The 18197-nt window shown below is 43.2% G+C and overlaps 1 protein-coding gene across 1 annotated transcript; it reads left to right on the top strand.

The window, feature by feature from the left end:
- The first annotated feature begins 5258 nt into the window (after positions 1–5258).
- Positions 5259–16962, top strand: LOC103470713 (phospholipid-transporting ATPase ID-like). Its single transcript, XM_008419345.2, has 17 exons — positions 5259–5491; positions 5568–5776; positions 5947–5990; positions 6660–6825; positions 6892–7080; positions 7296–7411; positions 8237–8401; positions 8493–8604; positions 9219–9324; positions 9411–9543; positions 9628–9811; positions 10465–10688; positions 10780–10863; positions 11433–11678; positions 11758–11896; positions 12662–12792; positions 13302–16962. The coding sequence occupies exons 1-17, from the start codon at positions 5274–5276 to the stop codon at positions 13629–13631; spliced, it is 2796 nt and encodes a 931-aa protein (XP_008417567.2). The 5' UTR covers positions 5259–5273; the 3' UTR covers positions 13632–16962.
- Positions 16963–18197: the final 1235 nt, after the last annotated feature.

The following is an 18197-nucleotide window of genomic DNA, read 5'->3' as shown; positions in this document are numbered from 1 at the left end:
AGCCTTTGCTGAGTCTCTCGGGAATGTTTGAAGGCGGCTTTCTTTAGACGCCTCAGCATTACATCGTGCATGATTCCAATGTAGTTCATCCTGAAGTTGGAAGTCAGGGAATTGTACGCCGCCAGCGTGGGACGGGAGGGCGCCATCAGAATATTGGCCCACTCTCCCACGGTCGCCTCGACCCCGAGGGTAACTCGGTCTTCCAGGCGGCCGGACCATTCTGGTGGTACCTGATAGTCGGTCTGGCCGACCTCCGGTACATACGCCCGTCTCCCATCTTTGGCTTGAACCGGGCCCCAGGTTACGTCTCTCGCCAGTCTTTCGGAGGTTCTTTCGATGTCATACACCTCTACTTCATTCTTCTTTCCTCGATGCTGGCCCGTTCGGAGTGGTTTGTAGTTAACCAGGGGGAGTTTTGGGTCGGAAAAAGCGCTCTCATGCTCGCTTTCTTCCCCCTCTTCCGCACGGTCCTCGCCTCCTGCTGCCCTTGCTCTTCTTCTGGGTCGCTGATGTCGCTGAACTGCGACTGTCGAAGGGGTGTAGTCCAGGGGCCATTCAGCGGCTGAATCTTTGCCGGTTTTGTAAATCCGTCTTCAGCGTCCACCTGCGGTCCCTTCTTTGGCCGGTCCACATCATGGCTTTGTTGTCCTTCATCTTCCGGTTCAATCGAGAGCTTCCGGATGTATTCTGCTGCCCTGTCCGCCGGTTCGTCTGGATATGCTCTCAATCTTACTTTCGCCGTCTTGATGACTTTAGCTGGTCCAACCGGAGTATCATCCGCGGGGTCGCTGCCGGGATCCCCTGGGATGGTCGTTGGTTTCTGGAGGTTGGCGTTCGGCGCGGTACTGCCTCTCCGTCTCTGCAGCCTTCCGCACGCCTTGCTCGGTCTGAAGTTGGTGTAGGTAGGGGTCAACTACTACCACCACCTCATGGATAGAGAAGAAGTGACTGTTAGTTGCGACTATGGACACCACCCCTCTCTCCGCGACCGACTGAGCGGTGTCTCCCCGCAGATCCGGTGACCTTAGTCCTTGCACGCTCACTACGACCCTTCTCATCCGTCGGTTGTGGGCGGTTATGAGGCTCGCTCCAGGCCGTGCCACATCTTTTTCCGATAATCTTCGAGTTATTTCCCTTCTTGTAAGCGTCGATAGGGACCAGGATAATCTCCCATAGGTCAGGTTGTAGCCATTCAATGTGACCACTTCCCATCCGTCATTTTGCTGCCCGTAGTTCTCAGCCGGTGTAGATCCTTCTGGTAATCGTCCCCAGCCTGGAGTTTAAGTTCTGACCTGAACTTTCGGTTGTGGACCTTGTATCTCTCATCTGTGAATACGATCAGCCCATCACCTTCGATTTCCCAAGGTTCTCCGACGAGTTGATACACCTTGAGCCCAGTCTGCATTCTGATGTTGAGTGCTTTTTTTGGCAGCGGGGGCAGTTCTCGGGACCTTTTCCGGGTATTCGATTTCTGAGTCTTTTTCTTGGGGCCATAAGTTCCTCTTTTGCCCTTGTTCGTGTCGCTCTCCTCGTCGTCCGAGCTGTTTCCCGATGGCGGCGGCGGTGAAGCTGGTGCCCTTCTCTCCGTGCTGTGGGCCTGCGGCAGGGGCTCATTTTTCGGTTCACTCCAGAGGGACCATTCCTTTATCACTTTATCCCACTGCTCTATCTCGTGCTCCCAAACCGGTGTTCCGCTCGGCTCTCCCTTACCCGACGGCCCAGGGAGTTCACCCTGGATCTCTCCATCACCGTCCCCTGTCAGATCTACTAGGGGTGTCCCGGCTGAGGGACGGGTTTCGGCTATCCTGCCGTGACGGGGGTTCAGCCACCTCCGAGTCCACACGGCCCCGTGCTTGGTACTCTTCTCTCTTTTTCTTGTATAGTCCGATCTTCTGCAGGACGTCCGTGTACTCGGGGTGGCGGGACGTTTGTCGGGCCACATGATTCACCAGCATCCCATCAACACCGGCAGCCAATGCCACCAGCTTTACTATGCCGTCGTACCTCTCAGACGGGCTATCCATCATCCGTAGTTGGCCGTCAGGCCACTCTTCCAGGAGGCCGGCGAACCACTCCAGCCATTCTTGAACTTCCGTCCTCTTGGCGATTTTCACCGGGCACCGGGCGATCATCAGCCGGTGGTTGTGTTTGAGCTTGGGGCATAAGTAGATCTGTTGATTCTCCAATGTCACTTCCATCAGGATTCGTGATCCATTTGGGTTTCCAGCAAGATGGGCCTCGCAGAGCATCTGCTGATTTGGTGTCGTCCAGGTGTTGTACCCGTCGCCCAGCAGTATCAGCCTCACTGGAAGTTGCCGTAACCCACTTTGGGAGAGGCGAAGTCGTTCTTCCCTCTCGGTTCTGTCGGGGCTGGTATCCAGCTCCATGTTCGACGTTGGTGTGAGCCCTGCTGCTTCAGTTGCAGCATCCATGGTTGTCTTTGTCTCCGAGTCGCCTATCCCCCAAAGCCTCTCAGGGTACCTTAGAGCAGGGATGGGTCTAGGCTAGGTTGGCTACTGGCTTCCCTTCTGGATGCGATCGTTCATCCTCAGCTGAAGCTTTTCCCTCGCCTGCACGCTGTACAGTTACTGCAAGGGTCGCGACTGATAAGCCTCATCAGTCGCTCCCAACTCTATTCCCTAAGAGCTGGTCTCCCAAGTGAGCTATTCAGACCCTCTCGTCTGTTTTTACTGACTTGGTCAAAGTAAGGCCCTCCTACTCATTAGGGTGGGGCCCACCCAGGGACGCCATGTCTGTTACTACCAATAGTAAGTCCCGCCCACTCCTCACAACTCTTAGGACTCACTACTGCCCAGTTCTCTGTCTAACAGGTCCGGAGAACCCCAGAAACTCGGGTCTTACCCTAGCGATAGTTTGTGGAGAATTATCTGTTTAAACTGGGGTCGGAAAGGACTCGTCTAGCTCTGACTACCTTCAATCCAGAAGTTATGACCTTTTACAGTTGAGGGGCAATCCGCTGAGTAGCCCTCACAACGACATAACCCCTACAACCACTCCTGTTAACGGTAGCTCCTTTCCTAAAATAACGGCACTTGTTAACGGCTAGATTAAATTTAGTGACTTAGAGTTAAGTCCCAAGGTCATTATTTTAACACTCACCAGAGGAAAACACAAAGCCACCCTGTCTCTAGCATCATGTATATTGTTTTACTATATTCAGGAGAACCAACAATAATCAAGACTGACACAATTAAACTCACTGTTCACAATCCTCATTAGAATTTTAGAATTGCAAGTTTATTAAGCAAGCTTTAGCAGGGGCATATAACAACAAATTAATTACCAAGAGTTATAAAAGAAGCAAAAATATAATGAAATCAACTAGGATTAATCACCTCCTTTTCTTGTTCTCATTCCTAACCTGTTTCACTAAATTCACTGAGCGAGGCTTTGGGAGAAGCTGGTTAACTCATACCCGATGGTCATTGCTCTCAGCAGCTGTAATCTTTCGGTGTCCTTGGTCAGAGTCTTTGTCCAGCCGGAGCAAAGTCCTCTTTACTGAAGAGAAGCGGAGAGAAGGCTCACGCTTTCCATTGAACGTGCAGATTCTTTGTCTTTAAAGGACCTCCGTCTCTTCTCCAAGTCAGCCGCGCCGGGGTTGAGAACGTTGGGTAGAGGCAGAAGATTCGGTCGGATCTGGAACCAGGGGTGTTGGCCGGTGGAACTCGTCCCTTCTAAGCAGCGTGAAGTCGTGGAATAAGTTTCCCTTGGTCCCTCGGTGTAATCCTCCGCTGGTCTTTAGTCAGCTCCCTCTGATGATTCCGCTTCTGCGCTGCCGACGAAGAACCCCGTTCTGTCCCGTACAGCAGTATTTATGCCCTGTGTTTCCATGGAACCCGCCCATCGCATTATGTCATTGCCTGAGATCATGCAAGGCAGGGCTGCCGGTGGAAAACACCGGGCTCTTTCTCAAGTTTCCAATGACTCATCCCTACCTACTCGCTTCATCGGGGCAGTTCCTTCTTTTCCGTTGACCATCTGTTTCCCATTCTGCCGCACCCTTGCTTTCCTTCCCCATTTGATGACTCACCCTTCTGTCCCTAGCCTTTTGCTCAGTGAGAAGTATTCTTATGATTTTTAATAATACATGTTAACTTTATATAATCATGTTATTTGTTGGTTAACTCAAAAGTACAATCTTTAGCCTTTCATAATGCAAACCATTATCATTCACTTGATTATAAGTACAGAACATCAACTGATTAGGAGTACAGAGTATACATTATTATAACATTTACTTAATCAGAAGTACAAAATACATGCTTTGATCATACATTTCAGACACTTCTTCATTGGCCTGTGTATTGTCACTTTATAATCACTTATCACTTATAATCATCATTCAATCTTTATTCGGTATACTGTTATTTCTCAGGCCTTTATTCCATTTTTCTGCGTATACCTGGACAGATCTCACATACCCATACCAGATTCCTTGACATTACATAAGTAATATAACGATACGAACAATGATAAACAATGCAAACTTCCCCTCTTAAAGACCATTAAACTTTAATTTTGTAAAGTTATTTTAATACTGGAACTGGAAGACATTTTAAATAACCAAAAAAAACTATAAATTAAAAGGTATTAAAACCACAAATAACCGAAATAATAAGTAAAACTGATTATGGTGCATCTATAAACAAACTTTCCATTCAAAAAATAATCACTAAAATAGAAAATATTGAGCTCATTTTAAATTATCACCCGATTAATTTCTTATTTCTTACAGGTTTAATCTTCTTTATCAAGACTGTTAAACATGAATTTAGTTTGGAGTAATTATAACAACTTAAATGGAAAATAAAATAATCAGTTTGGCTTTTTTAACAGTGCATTAATCACATAATGACTTATTTTCTGATTATATGGCCTTAAATTAAACTCAACTTGTGGACAGAAAGAGGTAAAAGAGCGCTAAAATTATAAAAGTAAAAAAGGAGGTTCTGGTTCTGCATCCAGAACCAAACATAGAGAATCAGCATTCAGCTTCTATGCACCACAAATCTGGAACAAACTTCCAGAAAACTGGAAAACATCCGAAACACTGAGATCCTTTAGATCCAGACTAAAACCCGGCTGGTTGAAGTTGCTTTTGAAACATAATAAATGAAACACTGACCAACGTTTTGATGTGTAATCTTGGCAAAATGCAACGTTTTAACTATTGATGACTTTAAATTTTTGTGTTTTATGATCAGCCTTGTTGCTGAAACGTACAAATAAACTTGAACTTGTAATCCCTGACGATGAAGGAGCTTTTTGCTCTCATTCTGCAGATTTTTGGATCTCTGGTGTTCATGTGCACGATCCTGGCGATCGGGAATTACATCTGGGAGGTGAAGAACGGCTCCAACTTCACCGTCTTCCTGCAGAGAGAAGACAGCGCCGGCTTCTCGGCCTTCCTCACCTTCTGGTCCTACATCATCATCCTCAACACCGTGGTGCCCATCTCGCTTTACGTCAGGTGACCTGTCCGAACGCTTTCACATCACTTAACGCAAAAAGAAGCCAAATATCATACCGGCTGCGTCTTTTTGCAGTGTGGAAATAATTCGGCTGGGGAACAGCTTCTACATCGACTGGGACAGGAAGATGTATTATTCCCGCAGCGACACGCCGGCCGAGGCGCGCACCACCACGCTGAACGAGGAGCTCGGCCAGATCAAGTACGTCTTCAGCGACAAGACGGGGACGCTCACCCAGAACATCATGATCTTCAACAAATGCTCCATCAACGGGAAGTCCTACGGTGAGATACGACGCCTCAACGCTGGTTTTAAACCGAAAACGGCAACAAAAACTTGTGCAACATGCAGGGTTTGAGTTCACTCCTTCATTCTGTTATTAGTATTATTATTATTCTGTATTTTATTTATTTGTTGACATTTTTTAAGTATGCATATTTATTTGTTTTTGCAGGAGATGTTTATGACTACACGGGTCAGAGACTTGATATTTCTGAGGTAAGTTAATAAAAACGCAAGTAAAATGTAATTTATTTGCATTTATTTGGGGAGTTTTAGGGCAAAGTTAAGGATAAAACAGTTTGAAAATAAAAAACACATGAAAATAAAAGCTTAATAATTGTAATAACAGGAGAATAAAGTCATTATATTAAAAAACTTAAATAGTAATAATAAGAGGATAGGCATATTACCAGACTAGAGTCAGAATAACTTAAGAATAAAGTCGTAAAATACAAAAATAAAGTTGTAACTTTATGGGAAGTAAATAAATGAATAAATAAGGAAATACTTTTAACACATCAGTATAAAATTATCAGTTGCTGGACTTTGAAGCAGAAACGTCTTGAGTTTATTTCAAATAAAAAACACCATAGACTTACCAAGTTGGTCAGATCTGAGTTTTATAACTTTTCTCATTAAAGCCACTTAATTTTGTGCATTTTTTCTAGTAATGTTGCTTTTTCATTCAGCTAAAACAATAACTTAATTCTCGTAATTTAAAAAATGCAGTTCTTAGTCTGAGATGATTTTCCACCAACGTTTTTAAATGCAAAACTCAAAAACAGCAGCTGTGATGTTTTGAGCTTCATTTTACGTCAGAAACTGATGCAGACGTTGGGACGCGTTGGTCACAGACTAAAGGTCCGTTTACGTCCTGACCTGCAGCATAAAGACCCGGTGGACTTCTCCTTCAACGCGCTGGCCGACCCGCGGTTCGTTTTCTACGACCACACGCTGGTGGAGGCGGTGAAGCTGGAGAACCCGGAGGTCCACGCCTTCTTCAGGCTGCTGGCGCTCTGCCACACCGTCATGGCCGAGGAGAAGAAGGAAGGTGGGTGGAGAACGTCCCGCGTTCCTCTCTGGCTTGAAACAGGAAGTCACCCTGTTTCTCCTGCAGGTGAGCTTCACTATCAGGCCCAGTCTCCAGACGAAGGCGCGCTCGTGACTGCGGCCAGAAACTTCGGATTCGTCTTCCGCTCTCGAACGCCCGACAGCATTTCCATCGTGGAAATGGGAAATCAGCGCAGCTACGAACTGCTGGCGATCCTCGACTTCAACAACGTCCGCAAGAGGATGTCCGTCATCGGTGAGAAGCCCGGGTTTTCCTGAGCTGCTTGGCGTTGAGTTTCTGTTTCCTGCTAAATGGAACCAAGACTTTGGGGTGTGTGTGTGTGTGTGTGTGTGTGTGTGTGTGTGTGTGTGTGTGTGTGTGTGGGTGTGTGTGTGTGTGTGTGTGTGTGTGTGTGTGTGTGTGTGTGTGTGTGCGTGTGTGTGCGCGCGTGTGTGTGTCGGTGTACACAGTGCGCAGTCCGGAGGGGAAGCTCTCTCTCTACTGTAAAGGCGCCGACACGATCATCTACGAGAGGCTGCACCAGTCGTGCAGCAAGCTGATGGACGTCACCACGGATCACCTCAACGTCAGTGAAGCTGCTTTTCCTCCTCATGTTTTGGTTTCCACTTGTTTGCACGACTCCAGTCCCTCCACCTGATCAGGCTGGGCAATAAATCAATCAATAACAATATATATCGCAACAGACACATGATCGATATCAATACATAACACATGTGGTTGAATATTCAATAGATAGTTCTCATGTGACGTCACTCATCCAGGAACTTTGTAACTGGCAGCCATCTTGGTAGGCAGTTGCTATGGAGTTGCTATGACAACGACAAACACATAACTACATAACTTATAAACAATATAAGTACATTATGACTGTTATTTGATTATAGTTTTTGAGTTCTCTACCCACCTCTGTGTGATACTAAGATAAATATCAGTGATATTTTCTGTAGTACTTACTGGTGAACTAGCATAATTCGCTTAGCTAACTTAAGCTAATTACATCTGCTAGCTAAGATGTAGCCTACGTGTTTGTTACTACATGTACTGACTCTGCTAGTCACCAGAACCTTTTTATTCACACCAACAGTTTGTTCATTTTTTACAAAGGTCAAAGGTCATGTTTAGTAGGTTTGGATTCTTTACATGATTTCCCTCTTCTCCCTGTTCACTTCATGTCTGCTAGCTTAGATCATGATTATGACAGAAAAAGCACTCAAAACCGAAACTATCTGTTTTTTCTCTCACTGTTAGTTTTATTAGATGGGAATCTTTATGATTTACGCAGCCGGATGCTTAAGTTTGACTTTGTTTATATCTTCAGATGCTATCGCTGCTGCGTTCGCTGCATGTTCTTACGGCTCGTCCTTATAAGTATGTGCATGCTGATCTGCAGGAATTTGCAGGGGAGGGACTGCGGACGCTCGCTCTAGCCTACAAAGATTTGGACGAGGAGTATTTCAGCCGGTGGAGAGAGCGCCACCATGAGGCGAGCACCTCGCTGGAAGACAAGGAGAGCAAACTGGACGAGCTGTACGAGGAGATAGAGAAGGACCTGCTGGTAGGAGGATGAATAAATATCTGGTGTAAAGCAGATAAAAACAGGAAGCTAACGGGATTTAATGCATGTCGCTGTCTGTGTTGCTCTGCAGCTGCTGGGAGCAACAGCCATCGAAGACAAGCTGCAGGACGGCGTGCCTCAGACCATCGAGCAGCTGGCCAAAGCGGACATCAAAATCTGGGTTCTGACTGGCGACAAGCAAGGTATTTAATGGAAAACTTTGTTTGAAACAAACAAGTTCAGCTAAAAAGCAGCCAATATGCTCAATATTCCCTGCATGCAGGGGCGGAGCTAGACTTTTACCCCCGGGGGGCCACGGTGGTGGGGGGGCCCATGGATGAAGACAACTAAGATATTTATTTATATATATTATAAGTACATCTCAATAATTTTTGTAATTTTAACTGACCTGAATCAAAAAGAGTTCAGACACCGAGGAAAAAAAAAGAGGTTGTGTCTTTTGTAAATATCTGATTTAAACTTTATATATAAATAATGTTGTCATTCTGATCTGGGAGGGAAGAGCGCCCCCTGTAGCTCCGCCCCTGCCTTCACTCCTTGAAATAACAGAGGGTCGTCAGTTCACCTTTCATCCAGGTGTCGTCCAATCAAAATGTCTTAAAAAGAATAAAATGTAAGTTGGCCTTAAACACAGTAATCACAGGTCTCAAATTTTTCTGTCAGGCAAAACTTCATGGTGGCATTAAAAGGTCTTAAATGTGACATTTCATGCTCTGTGTGTGAAGGGATTATTTACTTTGACCTGGACTGAGACTTTGTCCAGGCTTGTTTGTTGCAGCTTTAGTTTGTCTTTCAGAAACGGCTGAAAACATCGGCTACTCCTGCAACCTGCTGCGGGAGGAAATGAAAGACGTCTTCGTCGTCTCGGGTCACTCGCCTGAGGATGTCAGACAAGAACTGAGGTCAGAGGAACATTTATAAAATCCTTATGAAGCCAAGTCATTTTAAGCTCTAATTTAACCAGCTGTGGTTTTGATTTTTGGAGCAGAAATGCACAAAACGCCATGAAGCCAGACGGAGCAGCAAACAGCCTGCTTTTGACAGAGGAGAAGAGTGAAAATCTGCTTAAAGACGAGGAGGCCAGCGGGGAGTATGGACTCGTTATCAACGGACACAGTCTGGTACGTTACAGCAGCGCCCTCTGCTGGCCAATGAATCGATGAGCCTGGATGTTTATGAGTAATGCTCCTGTTTTTGTCGGTCAGGCGTACGCCTTGGAGAGCAGCATGGAGCTGGACTTCCTCAGGACGGCGTGTTTGTGTAAAGCGGTGATCTGCTGCAGGGTGACGCCGCTGCAGAAGGCCCAGGTGGTCGAGCTGGTCAAGAAGTACAAGAAGGCGGTAACTCTGGCTATAGGCGACGGAGCCAACGACGTCAGCATGATCAAAGGTACCACTGCGCCCAAGGCTTTGGTTATAATCAGTTCGGTAATAACTTCACGGTTCATGTTTTCTGAAATAAATGATGAAATCTGTTGTTTTTTTCTATGGTGAGTTTTGCATTTAAAAGGTGATCATAATGAAACAACAGTGTGGAATAAATCAGAAACTTCCTCAGTTTCTGTCCCTCATGTTGACAGAAACACTGATCTAGTTTTAATCTGCTGCTGAACACTGAGATGCTCCACGATTTCAGTGTTTTTCTGCCACCTACTGGGCAATAAAGGCATGACAGCTTAGAGTCGGAGGTGTTTTATTGGAATAAAGATAATCTATCCATCAATTCATTATAAAATCCATCGTTATAAAAGCCAGTCATCCAATTGTTTTACTTTAAGTCAGGGGTGTCCAAAGTGGGTCCTGGAGTCCCGGCATCCTGCATGTTTTAGTCTCTCCCTGGTTTAACACACCTGGATCAAATGATGGCTCGTTAGAGGCCTAATAGGAACATTGACATACTGAACAGGTTGTTACTAAAACATGCAGGATGCCGGGCCTCCAGGACCCACTTTGGGCATTCCTGCTTTAAGTATATTTCTGCAAGTGTCCCTCTGTTTTTAATTCATCATTAAATAAATCGTTTCTCTCTTTGTCTCCTCCCAGCGGCTCACATTGGTGTCGGCATCTCAGGACAGGAGGGCATGCAGGCCGTCCTGTCCAGCGACTACTCCTTCGCCCAGTTCCGCTTCCTGCAGCGCCTCCTGCTGGTGCACGGACGCTGGTCCTACCTGCGCATGTGCAAATTCCTGCGCTACTTCTTCTACAAGAACTTCACCTTCACCTTCGTCCACTTCTGGTTTGCCTTCTTCTGCGGATTCTCGGCGCAGGTGGGACAGCCGGAGATGAGTCCTGGCATTTAAACGCCTGTTTTTCACCAGCCAGAAAAAAAGAAATCTGAACTTGACTTTGCTCTTTCAGACGGTGTATGACGAGTGGTTCATCACGCTCTACAACCTGATGTACACAGCTCTGCCTGTTCTGGGAATGAGCCTGTTTGATCAGGTAATAATGGGAACAATCATTAATTGTCATATTTTATTTGATTAAAATTAGTTCCAGTCGACTAACTTAGGCTTTCTTTTATTGTTGTAATTCCGCCTCCTTCCAGCAGAGGGCGCCACTGGCCGTCTTTAAGCTATGTATAAACAAACATGGTGGCCATATTATAATGTGAAAAGAGAAACTATCCTTAAAACGCACTTTATGCGTTTCTTTTTTGAATATAAACACTCAACAAGCTGCTACCGTTTCACCTTAATAAAACTGTTTTATTGTTATGAAAAGATGAGAAAACCAAGATTTTCTGTTTTTTCAGTCAGTATTTATTTTACTCAGCTGACAGAAACATTTAGCCTTTAAAGTTATAGAAAGACGGTAGATTGTCTTGATATAAGAGCCTATCGATAAGATCAACCGACTTCAGATTGACTGATTCATAGCTTTTTGATCCATGCTCCAAAAGACAAAACTAAATTTTAATCTTGTGTATTTGTTTGAACTGTGCAAAAGAAGAAGTTTACACCTAAAAGTTGGATTCACAGTCGTCACCTTTGTCTCCCTCTGCTGGTCAGGATGTGAACGACGTGTGGAGTTTCCAGCACCCACAGCTCTACATTCCCGGCCAACTCAACCTGTACTTCAGCAAGACGGCCTTCTTCAAATGCGCCGTCCACAGCTGCTACAGCTCCCTGGTGCTGTTCTTCATCCCGTACGCCGCGCTGCAGGACACGGTGAGGGGCGACGGGAAGGACGTGGCCGACTACCAGTCCTTCGCCCTGCTCACGCAGACCTGCCTGCTGTTTGCAGTCAGCATCCAGGTGAGCAGGACCAGCCTGGTGCTTAGCGTTTACAGAGGGAAGTGAGCATTTTGAAGACGGTCTGTCTGCTTGTCGGTAGCTGGGGCTGGAGATGTCCTACTGGACGGCGGTGAACACCTTCTTCGTTTTGGGAAGTCTGGCCATGTACTTCGCCGTCACCTTCACCATGTACAGCAACGGCATGTTCCTCATCTTTCCATCAGCTTTCCCCTTCATAGGTGAGGCTCTGTTGGCTTCAAGCCAGGCTGACTGGACTCGGACTGCATTAAAAAACTAAATGCATAAATCAGTTAATCACACGGTTATTTAAATTAAACGAAATAACTTCCATTTGCATGATTTATTTTTTTCTCTTTCCCCCAAAAACCGGATGATAAAAGTCTTCAGTCTGGTTCTTTGGTCTGAACCAGATCTTTTTTTAGAGGAACAATTTTGTTCGCAAAGATTTTATAATCCATTTTATTTGTTGTTTTTGTTTATTTATTTCGTATATTTAAAATTTCTTCCAGTTCCAGTTTTAAATGTTCATTAAAATTTAAAGTTTATTGGTCTTAGAATATGTTCTTACATTATTTTGCCTTTATTACCATTATGTTACTGGAAAATTGTCTCAAAACAACAATTTTCCCATTTATCACAATAACTTAGATCTAAATTTAATTACAAATTAAAGTTTTCACATTTAGACTTTTTGTTATTTTCTGTTTATAGGATAAACAAATTATTTGTAAAATATTTTATTAATTATTTAGCCTTGAGAACATTGCCTTTTAGTTATTATTATTATTATTATTATTATTATTATTATTATTATTATTATTATTATTATTATTATTATTATTCCTTTATTTCTCCCATATTTGGTTGAGATATATAATTTTTGTTGTCATTAAATGTTATTTTAAAGAAACCAAAAGTTTCATCCATGTCTGACTGAACCTGACGACTTTTTAAAAAAGTTAATTTCATTCTGTTTTTTTCAGGATCGGCTCGAAACTCTCTGAACCAGCCCAACGTTTGGCTGACGATCATCCTGACCTCCATCCTGTGCGTACTTCCTGTGGTCACCTGCCGCTTCCTGTTGATCCAGCTCTGCCCCACCATCAATGACAAGGTGCAGGAAACGCCAGGAGCCGCTTTGCATGCTCACCGCTGCACAGCGGCTCCTGGAAAGTCATTTGCATGAAGCGTGTCCCTCGTTGTTTTAGAGAAAGCAACATGCTGTCCAATGTTCAACTATTGAATAAGAAAAATGAGCTCAATAACAAATACATTTATTGTTTTTAATCTGAAAGTGTTATTCTACCCATTCAATTTCCAGAGTTTCAGGAAATGTTAGCTTTGGACATTAGCGTCTGTCCTGCTGCTACCTGTTCAGCACTGAGATGCTGTTTTAGTCCTGAATGGCTTCGTCGATAAGCTAAAGGGTACAAAAAGAGTGAAAGGGATTATTTTCTGACTTCATCAACATCCCAGCGGTAAAAACTATACATGAAGATTTAACATCCGACTCTGTAGTATTTCAGCTTAAGTTTCTGATGATCCAAACATTCCTTCCAACATTGAGACGCACGCCACACCAGACAGTTTTTCAGTCTTTTCTTCTCCTCCTTTGACCTCCAGGTAATGTTCAAGGTGAGACAGGCCAAAGCCACGCCTCCTCCTCCGCCTCGCCGCTCCCGGATCCGGCGCACCAGCTCCCGCCGCTCAGGCTACGCCTTCTCCCACGCGCAGGGCTACGGCGACCTGGTGACGTCGGGCCGTTTCCTGAGGCGTCCCGCCGTGCCGCGGGCGTCGGGTTTCCCCCAGGTGGGGCGCGCCGCCACGGGGTTCAGCCCCATGGGCCGGTCGGCAGGCTACAGCCCGACGGGCCGTCCCCAGAACCTGAAGGTGCCGGACGTGGAGGTGACCTCGCTGCAGATGTACAGGACGTTCAGCGACGGCGCTCCATGACAGAAGGAAGCTAATTAAACTTCTGGAGGAAACAGAAACTCTGAGGTTTCTGTGGGAATTTTTTCGCTGACAGTTTCATTTAAAGGAACGGCAGCCCTCATTTCTGAGAGGTAAACGGTTTACTGGCGTCAGATGTTTAAGTTTGAACCTGAAGGAAGCAGCTGATGGGACGCTAACGGACGGATCTGCTTCATAACAGACATAGAAACGGATCAGTGAGCTTCCAGGCAGCAACAAGCAGAGGATGGAAGGGATTTAACCTCCTGACTACCAGTAGTTCATTTTGTCCTCTGTAGAGGACATTTCTAAACTTGAATATCTCCCACCCCCTGCATTCTACTGAATTAATTCCTTTTGGTATCTGGAGACATTTAGGGCTTTTCAATGATACCACATGTGAAGGGGTGGGACTTTTGTACGCACCTTTTTCTAATTCATAAAAATGGTGTTTATCAGTAATAACACATTTTATGTGAAGAGACAAAGTAAGTGCATGAAACCTTTTATTACCTTACAAAGACTGTGGGATTTAAAAAGAAATGGTGATTGGACAATATTTGTTTTCCTGGTAGTCAGGAGGTTAACATGTTGGGAAACAGTGTCATCGTGTTTACAGACTGCCCAGACCTTTGTAATCCTGGGAGTCCAGAGGCGACGCAGAGCTTCGTCCAGAGGGAACCAGCAAAGACACGCTGCTGTCAGTACTTTACTCTTCTTTTTCTCTTCATTTGTGCTTCCTTGAACAGGTTAGGATAGATCTATGGCCTACACAAAACATGTTCATTACGTTTTTTACTTAAAATTATTTTAGATAATGAGATTTCCTGTCAGAATGAGCTGCTTTAGGACCTCTTGTCACTTTAAATCCAAATAAGCTGCTGCTGGCCACGCCCCCCCAATTCAACGTTTACACTGACACGTGAAAATGGCTGCAGACACATGGACGATTATACAACCATACAGATTTGAAAAAGAGAAGTGGAGCCTTCTGCGCAATCAATCAGAATGCAGGAATTGGTTTCTGGTGCTAAATCAACAAGTAAGCACTTGTCTTTTCCAGCAGCCATTGCACAGTGATAAAACCAGCTGTATGGAGCTCCACTTTGGTTGCTAGGTAACAGCACAGTGTGACTCAACAATTGGAAAGTTTTTGAAACGAGTCGTTTTCCAGACACCAAAAAACGTCTTTTTAATCCCGTCGACTGTTTTAAGAAGCAGTAGAGACTAAATTTAAGCACAAAGACGTGCAAAAATGTGAGTTTTGCATAATAGGTCCTCTTTCACTGCCTCCTTGTTCTTCTTCTTGTGTGTAATAACGGTCCAACATGCAGTCCAGCTGGATGGTGAGAGATAACGGCATGTTTAAAACATATAAAAATGATTCTGCTGCTCCTCTTTTTCTGTGGCATTTTGGGAGATTTTATTAAACATGTTTTCATTATTCAAATAAATTTAAGGGACTTAATCGGTTCTTAAGGTGTTTATAAGCTGTCGATCGTTGGCTAGAGAACAACATATCAGCCGTTAATCCTGAAAAGTGTCTGTGTGACACGTTTTCTGAATTATAGTTGTATACATGTAGCACATGCAGCCATTCTAAACAAACATCGTATTTTCAGAGTTATGCATTTCAGTGTTAAAAAATAATGTGATCTAACTCGAAGTGTGAAAAAACGTTCAGCAGATTCCCGTCTGTCATTATTTCTAAACCAAAGATGAAGCCAAAGTGGAATAGTTTGTTGTAAAATAAGTAAGTACACCCCTCTGCAGTGGTTTCCAGCCCATTTTATCCACCTCATTAGTTTTTGCTGCTTCTCTTTAAATCTTTATATTTTAGGTTTGAAAACCAAGCAGAAATATTTCACCTTTTTATTTCCCCATAATTCTATGTGTGATTTATTTATTATTCAAAATTGTAAAGGTTTTTAATTAACAAATAGATTAACTAAAATCCCCCAAATATTGGTTTTGCCTTTACAGAAATTAAACATTTTTCCTGCAGATGTTCATTAAAACTTAATATTGACTCTTTTATTGTTGAAAGATTTTATTTTCTGGTTTTACTTCTTTACGTAATTTCTCTTTTTGTGGATTTCAAACATCTATAAAAACAAACATATTCAGTTTCAATGTGTGCCTTGTTGCATATTGGTCAGTAATATTTTGCACTGCAGCTCTAAGGAAGCATTTCTGTGGTTTTGGTTTCATCCATTTTGGTCGATTCTGTTGAACTGCAGACACACTACAAACACGACCGGTCCGACTTTCACCTGCTCAGAGACGCTTCCTGAGCCGTCAGCCTGGTTGTTGGTGCTTTCACAGTTAGAGGGGACCAAATAACAGGATGCTGAAATCATCGTCATGAACTTTACATCGTGAAGCTGATCGTGTTTTTGCTTCATTTCTGTGTCAGTTTGTCAGAAAACGTTTCATCTTCTGGTCAGAAATCATGTAAAGTTTGTTTTTTTCTGTTTTTTGTCTGTTATTTTGCAGCTGGATACTTTAACCAATCACTTAAAATGCTGTTTAACTTGATCTGCACACCTTGAAATTAAAACAACATGGAGATGATAATAATATGTTAGTTTGGTCAAAACAGGGATGATTTCTGTCAATGAACAAATATTAAGCAAATATTTTATACTATATATTTTAATACTTCAGTATTTACAGAAATATTTAACAGAAAATTGTATATGCATCTTTTAATTGGTTAAGAGAAAGTGTTTTTGTTTGTTTTTTGTTTTGTTTTTAATTTTTGTTTTTGCCCCAAATGCAAATTTTTGTCCCTGGTGATGAACCAAAGATATTTAAAGCTTACGTGTTGCAGATGACTGTTTATGGTTATTTGATGCTGGAAATCAAAGTTGAACTTGGATCTATTTTTGTTTTAAATTCAAACAAGTCAAAAGAAAAAAGTTATTTTGCATCTTTGGTGTTTTCAGAAAAGATGACATTATTTTGAACCTTGTGCAGCAGAACCTGTTCTGGATGCTGATAAGTTGACATTTTGCATGGCAGCTAAAAGATGCAATAATTTCTGTATGCTTTTCATCTTAAATAATGAATATATATGAATAATGTCATATCCCCTTAAACTGTGGCAGAATGTATTCCGAGTGCCTTTTTTGCAGCAGGAACTTCTTGTTTTCTGCTGTGCTGCTTAGCTGCATCGTTGCTATGGTGATGGGATATATATGATCACTTCCTCTGATTTATCACACTGCACTTCTGATTAATGTTTTGTATCTTTTTATACACTTCAGGTGTTTTATCTGTAATAAAGTGACCTAAAAGATGAAAACTTTCTCCATGACTCAATGAAACTGAGCAGAAAACTCAATGAAAAACCTTCTTAAAGCACTTTAAACTGTTTTATTTAGGATCAACTCGCACAGAAAACCATTTCTGTATTTTAGATCTGCATGTTGTCAATGTTTTAAAACATTTCAACATCCTGAAAACTGGGCATTTTGATTTTTTTTCAAAATGTCTGAATCTTTAATCCTCATGCAGGAAACTGTGAAAATCATTTTGATTCTGTCACCCCTGGTGAATACAGTAAATAATTGAGTCTGTTATGCATAATTTTATGTATCTGGATCAGACGTGTGTTGTTGCAGTACTCCTTCTGCCCACTAGATGTCCTCAGTCTCCTGCATTCTCTGAACCTGCTCACCTGTAACCTGTTCCGTCTGCAGCCCTGCAAATATATTCTGAGCTCATTTCATTCCATTATGTTTTTGTTTTTACCACTTTATTTTTTTAACTGACCCATGTATTAATCTTTTAAGTGCAGCATTATTTGTGCATCAACTCATATATGCAGGGGTGAAAGTAAGGGGGTTACGGCAGGGCACTGCGTACCCCAAAAGATTTAGTGGGGTTATGTAATACCTGCAAGAGAGAGGAGCTGCTGACTGCTGTAAAGAATCAATGGGTTCACTGTGCAGCTGTGAGTTCACCCACTAATCAGCCGTGACTGATTAGTTTTTCAAGAACAATCTAAAACAAACTTAATCAGTTGATAAATAGATCCTCCCCATTTCATATTGTTTCTGAACTGTTTGATCGCGGAAGGTTTTGAGTTGATCTCCGCATTAGATGATAAACTGAAAGCCGCCAGGACGCTGAGAGCAGCACGTCCTCCTCTGATTGGCTCATCAAAACCTTCATAACTTTATTAAAGAACAACAAAAAAAGTCAACAAACGTTTTCAAATTAATGACCCAACAAAAGTAATAATCTCAGTAATTATTGTTTCAACAAGGTGTTGAGCAATTCTGTGCGTTTGGTCCCAATACCAAAATAAAGAGCAGAGCAGGAGTTTAAAATGAACTAATCAACCACCGCTGTGTTCATGAGAGGCTTATTAATGATGCAAAATAAATATCAAGCCTGAAAACCTGAAATCTAACGGACTAAATGTTTTAAACATAATCTGTGCTGGGCTCGAGGAGGAGCGGTTGCCACGGCAACTGGTGTGCTTAAACTACAAAGAGAGACGGAGAATAAAAAGGTAGGAGAGGTTTGGAGTTGATCACCTGTTCAGTTATTTTACCTTTG

This window comes from Poecilia reticulata, chromosome 9 (assembly GCF_904066995.2).
Source record: "Poecilia reticulata chromosome 9, P_reticulata-male-v2, whole genome shotgun sequence".
NCBI lineage: Eukaryota > Metazoa > Chordata > Actinopteri > Cyprinodontiformes > Poeciliidae > Poecilia > Poecilia reticulata.
The sequence above is the reverse complement of the archived record's forward strand: the minus strand, read 5'-3'. Positions and strand labels throughout refer to the sequence as shown.

Excerpts from the sequence above, each read along its gene's own strand:
- LOC103470713 (XM_008419345.2), top strand. The coding sequence starts at position 5,274 with ATGAAGGAGCTTTTTGCTCTCATTCTGCAGATTTTTGGATCTCTGGTG. Across the intron at positions 9,812-10,464 it reads CGACGTCAGCATGATCAAAG|CGGCTCACATTGGTGTCGGC; the intron begins GTACCACTGCGC and ends GTCTCCTCCCAG. Across the intron at positions 11,679-11,757 it reads TGTTTGCAGTCAGCATCCAG|CTGGGGCTGGAGATGTCCTA; the intron begins GTGAGCAGGACC and ends GCTTGTCGGTAG.